Raw genomic sequence first — 7,905 nt, 5'->3', positions numbered from 1 at the left:
GGGGTCTCATTATGTTACCCAGGCTGGTGTGGAACTCCTGGTTTTTGTTTTTGTTTTTTTTGAGACAAAGTCTTGCTCTGTCGCCCAGGCTGGAGTGCAGTGGCCGGATCTCAGCTCACTGCAAGCTCCACCTCCCGGGTTTAGGCCATTCTCCTGCCTCAGCCTCCCGAGTAGCTGGGACTACAGGCGCCCGCCACCTTGCCCAGCTAGTTTTTTGTATTTTTTAGTAAAGACGGGGTTTCACCGGGTTAGCCAGGATGGTCTCGATCTCCTGACCTCATGATCTGCCCGTCTTGGCCTCCCAAAGTGCTGGGATTATAGGCTTGAGCCACCGCGCCCCACTGGAACTCCTGGTTTTAAGTGATCCTCCCACCTCAGGTTCCCAAAGTGCTGGGATTACAGGTGTGAGCCACCGTGCCCAGCCCATATGTATATATACACATACATATGTATATTACATACATATATATATTCATAAATACGTGAAATATTCATTGCAGCAAAGTTTGTTATAATACAAATTTAGAAACAATCTCAAGGAACAATTTAAATGGAACAATTCAAACTCCTTCCATAAAAGTTAATACAATGCAATTTCAAAGAGAGAGATAGCTGTAATGGCAGTGGCATGGAAGAAACCAAGATATAAGAAAAAAGAGGCAGAAGTGCACAGTGACTTAAAAGACAATTGCGTTTTTCCAAAGTATGAGACATATATATGCTTATACACATACAGAATATGGTACAGCTCTGTAAGAATACACAGGCGAGAACTAGGCAGTTGAGAGAAATTGGGGATGGGAGGAAAACTTACTTTTCATTATAACCTTATGTACCTCTTTGAATTTTGTATCATGTCACTCAAAAAATAAACACAGTGGCAGGGCATGGTGGCTCACGCCTGTAATCCCAGCACTCTGGGAGGCCGAGGTGGGAGGATCACGAGGTCAGGAGATCGAGACCATCCTGGCTAAAACAGTGAAACCCCGTCTCTACTAAAAATACAAAAATAAAAAATAAAAAATAAAAAAATAAAATTAGCCAGGTGTGGTGGCGGGCGCCCGCAGTCCCAGCTACTCTGGAGGCTGAGGCGGGAGAATGGCGGGAACCCGGGAGGCGGAGCTTGCGGTGAGCCAAGATTGCGACACTGCACTCCAGCCTGGGCGACAGAGCGAGACTCCATCTCAATAATAAATAAATAAATACAGTAATTTAAAAAATAAATAAAATCGCAGATTGTCTTCTACAGGTTAACACACTGGATATTGCTTCTCTTTGCTGGAGTGGCAGGAAGTCACAGGGCACCTAATCCCAGGAGAACAAAAGAATATGAATGAAGCACCAGAGAACTAAGAATCTCACCCCTGCTCAGCAGATCGTTCACTCCTCTCCTTCATTGCTCATATAGCTTCTCTTTGACTCACCTGCTGTCTGCGTTCCTCAAGTTCTCGCTGTATATTTTCTATCACGGCCACTGCCTCTTCTCCACTTTCAGGGTGATGTTCTCTCACCCAGGGCTGGAACTCTTCAGGCAGGATGGTCAGGAACTGCTCCAGCACCAGCAGCTCCAGGATCTGCTCCTTTGTGTGCAGCTCAGGCCTCAGCCACTCACAGCAGAGCACCCGGAGTTGGCTGAGAGCTTCCCGGGGTCCTGAAGCCTCATGGTACTGGAAGTGCCTGAAGCGCTGGTAAAAAGTCTCAAACGTTGGAGGGTTGTACTCCTGCATCCAGGTGCAGTCTTCTTCTTCCACCTTCACTATGAGAAGGTCTTCCTGCTCCTGGGAAGTCTCAGCCGGGGGGTCTAAGTCTATAACTTCCCGGGATTCGGTCATTATCATTCCAACTCAGAGGGAAGTCCCTCGAGGCTGGCTGTGTTACACTGAACCAATTGGTTTTCTGCTCTTTAAGATCTTCTGAAGGACACTTTCAGTAGCATGCAACCTACTGATGTATTGGAAATCATTATTAGCAAAGACAGATGGCAAAGAGGTCATCTATACTACAGATGACCACTCAACAAAGTAATTACTTAAAAATAAGGACTACAAGGTAGCCATCACTTCACCCACAAAATGATAACAAGGAATATCCCCAACATTTAAAAAGTGTATTAGAGAGCCACACAAATCTAACATCAGGCCCAACCTAAAACAGTTTTAGAGTGAAGAACTTTACATTCCATATAAACAACGGGACAAGACTAGTCCAGACGCAGCCGCTCCTTCTCTCTACCATAAACAAACTCAAGTCGGAATAGGGGTGAAAATCATTATAATGGTCAAAACTGAGCCTGTCCTCTAACCTACAAGAGCTTGACAGGCCAAGGGGAGACTCCATCGGTCCCAAAGAGAAGCAGCGTTTATAAGGTACACATCTGAACCTGGAGTCCTCAGAATGGCCCCTGACCCAGAGATACAGAGACTGTGGCTCGGTCAAGGTTAGGGACAGGACCCCCGTCCAGTCACGAAGCCCCTGCTCCCTCCCCTCAAGGCCCCACTCTAGGGGAGCTCTCCTGGAACATCAAGCTCCCCGCAGCCGAGGCTGGGAAGATGCGGTTCTTCCCACGGAGAGAAACCGAAGCCGACACTTCCCAATACTTCCTCGCCGGAAGTAACCAAGTCCAATCTTGCCCTGTCCAACGGGGTTAAACGGTTAGATCCCACCCCCCCCGAAAGCACTTCCGCGTCCTCTCTAGGAATCCCGGAGGACCTCGCCTCGCAGGCGGGGCGGACCAATCGGCGGGGAGATGGACGCAGGCCCCGAGTCCCAGCCCACCCTCAGTGACTCGCACGTCCCCAGGGCCCCGAAGCCGCTCGCACAGCATCATCAAAGCGAGGAGGCAAACGGAGCCACCCTCTCCCCTGCTCCAACCCAAAGCCATTGAAACAGCCCAAGCTCCTCCCCTTTCAGTGGGGCGGGGGCGGGGGAGGGGCCTCCGGGGTTGGGCTGAGGTTGCTCGTGTCTGATTGGCCGGGGAGCTTGCGCCTTCCCCCACCCCCAACGCTCTGCGACCCGATTCGAAGTAGGTCTGTACCTTGCTGAGAGGTCGCAAACCTCGCTTATGTTGAATTTGGGGCCCTTAGGTTTTCTTCACCCGCATCCTCGCTACTCTCACTACCCACTTTCCAAAGACACCCACCTCTTGACCACCGCAGTCGGCTCAGAAGGCCGATATCTTCAACGTCACACCCGGGAGTCGCGGGGACCATCGGCTCCCAGGACTACATCTCCCAGGAGGTGGCGCGCGGGACTCGCCGGTTGGCCAATGGAGGCGCGGCTCTCTTTGCAGCCTCGGTCTCGCGAGCCTATCAGAAGGTGGCAGAGCCGGGAGTCGTGTCCTCTGGAGCCCCGGCAGGAAGGCTGGGGGTGGGCGGAGGGAGCGGGGCAACCCTTTGAAGGAAGGGGCGTTGCTTACGCAGGGCTTCCCTGGCCAAGGGGTTCTCATCCTTAATGATACCTCTTTTCAGCCAGGCGCGGGGTCCCATGCTTGTAAGCCTAGCGAATGGACAGGCTAAGGAAGCAGGATAGCTTGAGCACAAGAGTTCCAGACCAGCCTGGGCAACATAGCAAGACCCCCGTCTATTTGTAATACCCTCCCTTGGCCGGGATCGATGACTCACACCTGTAATACCAGCACTTTGGGAGGCAGAGGTGGGTGGATCACCTGAGGCCAGGAGTTCGAGACCAGCCTGGCCAACATGGTGAAACCCCGTCTCTACTAAAAATACAGTAACTTAGCTAGGCGTGGTGGTGTGAGCCTGTAATCCCAGCTATTTGAGAAGCTGAGGCAGGAGAATCACTTGAACCCTGGAGGCTGATGTTGCAGTGAGCCGGGATCGTGCCATTGCACTCCAGCCTCGGCAACACAGACCCCATCTCTCAGTAATAATCTCTCCTGGTTTTTTTTTTTTTTTTTTTTTTTGAGACAGAGTCTCGCTCTGTTGCCCAGTCTGGAGGGCAATGGCACGATCTCAGCTCACTGCAACCTCTGCTCCCAGGTTCTAGTAATTCTCCTGCCTCAGCCTCTGGAGTAGCTGGGATTACAGGCACGCTCACCACGACCGGCTTATTTTGTATTTTTAGTAGAGACAGGGTTTCCCCATGTTGCCCAGGCTGGTCTCGAACTCCTGAGCTCAGGTGATGCTCCCGCCTCGGCCTCCCAGTGCTGGGATTGCAGGCGGGAGCCACCGCGCCCGGCCAATCTCTCCTTTTCATATTTTCATATGGTGCCTTATAGTTCCCAAGCCCCACCCCCGTGCCCCTCGCCGTTTACAAAGTTGATGGGCAGGCAGGAGAAGAGTTACTGTTGCCACTGTTTTACAGGCGCGAAGGAAGGAACTGCTGTGAAATTGCAGCATCTGCAAAGAGATGAGAAGATATTTAGAAGTTAAAGGTCTCTTTTCAGGGAACCTAAAATCTTGCATTGTAAGTAGCTTCCTATTTAGGACCGAACCCCAGGTGAATGTTTGCATTGCCCGTATTTTGTGTATGAGTGAGGTGGTATAGGATTTTGCACCTATGGCTTAATTTCATTGCCCTTATAAAGTTGTTTAATGTCTATGAAAGTTGCTCTAGATGGGCATGGTGCCTCATGCCTGTAATCCCAGCATTTTGGGAGGCCGAGGTGAGAGGATCACTTGAATCCAGGATTTCAAGACCGGCCTGCCCTTTTTACCCCGTCTCTGCAAAAAATAAAATAAAATTAGCTAGGCATGGTGGTGCATGCCTGTAGTCTCAACTATTCAGTAGGCTGAGACTGGAGGATCACTTGAGTTCAAGAGGCTGAGGCTGCAGTGAGTTATGATTGTGCCATTGCACTTCAGCACCTCAGTGACAGAGACAGCCCATCTAAAAAAATAGATAGATAGATAGATAGATAGATAGATAGATAGATAGATAGATATATTTAAGGTGGATATCCATTCTTTTCTAATGTATTTACCTCCATTTGAATTATTTATTTATTTTTATTTATTTTGAGACAGAATCTCACTTTGTTGCCCAGGCTGGAGTGCAGTGGCGCGATCTCGGCTGGCTGCAACCTCCGCCTCCCAGGTTCAAGCGATTCTCCTGCCTCAGCCTCCTGAGTAGCTGGGATTACAGGCACGCGCCACCACACCTGGCTAATTTTTTGTATTTTTAGTAGAGGCAGGGTTTCACCGTGTTAGCCAGGATGCTCTCTTTCTCCTGACTTTGTGATCCGCCTGCCTCGGCCTCCCAAAGTGCTGGGATTACAGAGGTGAGCCACCGCAACCAGCTTGAATTATTTTATTTATTTATTTATTTATTTATTTATTTATTTTTTGAGACGGAGTCTCGCTCTGCCGCCCAGGCTGGACTTCAGTGGCCAGATCTCAGCTCACTGCAAGCTCCGCCTCCTGGGTTTACGCCATTCTTCTGCCTCAGCCTCCCGAGTAGCTGAGACTACAGGCGCCCGCCACATCGCCCGGCTAGTTTTTTGTATTTTTTAGTAGAGACGGGGTTTCACCCTGTTAGCCAGGATGGTCTCGACCTCTGCGTGATCCGCCCGTCTCGGCCTCCCAAAGTGCTGGGATTACAGGTGTGAGCCACCGCACCCGGCTTGAATTATTTATAAATACCTTTTGCATTTCAATAATTTATTTCTTAAATAGGTAACACATTTGCACGAGTCAAAATTCAGAAGTGCACTTAAAGTCTTCCTCTCATTCTCTTTCTACATTCATTTTTCTCTCTAGATAGCCAAGATGACTAGTTTCTTTCTTTCTTTTTTTTTTTTTTTTAGATGGAGTTTTGCCCATTGCCCAGGCTGGAGTCAATGGTGCGATCTTGGCTTACCCGAACCTCTGCCTCCTGGGTTCAAGCGATTCTCCTGCCTCAGCCTCCCATGTAGCTGCGATTACAGGCATAAGCCACCATGCCCGGCTAATTTTGTATTTTTTAGTAGAGACGGGGTTTCTCCATGTTGGTCAGGCTGGTCTTGAACTCCCGACCTCAGGTGATCCCCCCACCTTGGCCTCCCAAAGTGCTGGGATTACAGGTGTGAGCCACCGCACCTGGCACCATAGGTGACATTTTTATGTCTAGTTATTAAACATGCCTGGATTGATAAATAGTGTTTGGTTTGTTTGGGCGTGGGGTGGGGAGGGGGGTTGCTTGAACCCAGGAGGCTTGCAGTAAGCCGAGGTCGGGAGTTCAAGACCATCCTGGCTAACATGGTGAAACCCTGTCTCTACTAAAAATAGAAAAAATTAGCTGGGTGTGGTGACACGCGCCTGTAATCCCAGCTACTCAGGAGGCTGAGGCAGGAGAATCTCTTGAAAACCCAAAAGAGACTCCATCTCAAAAAAAAAAAAATTTAAATTTTGTATGGAGACACAGTCTCACTATGTTGCTCAGGCTGGTCTGGAACTCCTGGGCTCAAGCGATCCTCTCATTTTATGTAAGTTGCAAGTCACCAGCAGCTTGACATCAACCAAGGCACTTTGTTTTAGAGACAGACTCTTGCTCTGTCACCCAGGCTGGAGTGCAGTGGTCCGATCATATCTCACTGCAGTCTTGACCTCCTGGGCTCAAAGGATCCTCTGACCTCAGCCTCCTGAGTAAGTGATGTGTCAGGTGTTGGTTCCTTCTGGTGGGTTCTTGGTCTCCCTGACTTCAAGAATGCAGCTGTGGACCTTCCTGGTGAGTGCTACAGCTCTTAAAGATGGCAGGGACCCAAAGAGTGAGTAGCAGCAAGACTTACTGTGAAGAGCAAAAGAACAAACTTTCCACAGCATGGAATGGGACCCCAGCAGGTTGCCGCTGCTGGCTGGGGTGGCCAGCTTTTAATCCTTTATTTGTCCCCTCCCATGTCCTAGTTCTGTCATATCAGAATGCCCTTTTCTCCATCTTCCCTGTAATTGGCTACTTTAGTATCCTGCTGATTCGTCCATTTTACAGAGCGCTGATTGGTGCATTTTACAAACCTCTTGCTAGCTACAGAGCGCTGATTGGTGCATTTTTACAAACCTCTTGTAAGACAGAAAAGGCCAAGTCCCCACTCCACCCAGGAAGTCCAACTGGCTTCCCCTCTCACTGGGACTACAGATGCGCGCCACCACACGCAGCTAATTTTTTATTTTTTTGTATATATGGGGGTCTCCAATTCCTGACTTCAAGCGATCTCTCCCCCTCGGCCTCCCAAAATGCTGGGATTACAGGCATAAGCCACTGAGCCAGGCCAGGACACATCTTTGAGCCTCAATTTCCTCATCTTTGTTAGGATCAAAGTCGTTAATATCTGATGTACATGGAAGCACTTAGTCTAAAAAACAAAACAAAACAACAAAAAAAAACTTTTTCTAACCGGGTGCAGTGGCTAACGCCTGTAATCCCAGCACTTTGGGAAGCCAGGGCAGGCGGATCACAAGGTCAGGAGATCGAGACCAGCCTGACCAACAGGGTGAAACCCCGTCTCTACTAAAAATACCAAAATTAGCCAGGCAGGGTGGGGCGCCTGTAGTCCAAGGGGCTGAGGAGGCTAAGACAGCTTGGCGACACAGCGAGAGTCCGTTTCAAAAAAGAAAAAACAAAAAACTTTGTCCAACCTGGGCAATATAGTGAAACCCCGTCGCTACAAAAAAATTAATAAAGCTGGGCGTGTTCGCGCGCACCTGTAGTCCTAGATACTTGAGAGGCTGAGGCTGGAGAAGTGCTTGAACCCGGGAGACAGAAGTTGCAGTGAGCAGAAATCGCGCCACTACAGTCCACCCTGGGAGACAGAGCGAGACTCTGTCTATTTAATCCTGAAGGTTCCCGCCCTTGCCGGAGCTCGGCCACCGGCTGGGACGCCCGTATTTCCCTGGGCTGCAGGAAATCGTCAAGACCCACCGCGTCGGGCGGGGCTCGGACGATAAACCAGCGAGATGCACCTCACCCCATCAG

General features: G+C 49.8%; 1 protein-coding gene across 3 annotated transcripts; it reads right to left on the bottom strand.

The window, feature by feature from the left end:
* Nucleotides 1-1,165: 1,165 nt before the first annotated feature.
* Nucleotides 1,166-3,895, bottom strand: LOC113224695 (zinc finger protein with KRAB and SCAN domains 5-like). 3 transcript variants are annotated; one of them, XM_026453796.1, is made up of 3 exons: nucleotides 3,140-3,895; nucleotides 1,425-1,944; nucleotides 1,166-1,305 (listed from the first exon to the last, which is right to left on the bottom strand). In XM_026453796.1, exons 2-3 carry the CDS (start codon nucleotides 1,836-1,838, stop codon nucleotides 1,213-1,215), a joined length of 507 nt encoding a protein of 168 aa, XP_026309581.1. In that variant the 5' UTR covers nucleotides 1,839-1,944; nucleotides 3,140-3,895; the 3' UTR covers nucleotides 1,166-1,212. The 3 variants fall into 3 exon arrangements, with proteins under 3 accessions (XP_026309581.1, XP_026309582.1, XP_026309580.1); XM_026453797.1 differs by having other exon boundaries at nucleotides 1,425-1,941; XM_026453795.2 differs by lacking the exon at nucleotides 3,140-3,895 and having other exon boundaries at nucleotides 1,425-3,126.
* Nucleotides 3,896-7,905: the final 4,010 nt, after the last annotated feature.

The sequence above is a fragment of the Piliocolobus tephrosceles genome, unplaced genomic scaffold, assembly GCF_002776525.5.
Source record: "Piliocolobus tephrosceles isolate RC106 unplaced genomic scaffold, ASM277652v3 unscaffolded_45805, whole genome shotgun sequence".
NCBI lineage: Eukaryota > Metazoa > Chordata > Mammalia > Primates > Cercopithecidae > Piliocolobus > Piliocolobus tephrosceles.
The sequence above is the reverse complement of the archived record's forward strand: the minus strand, read 5'-3'. Positions and strand labels throughout refer to the sequence as shown.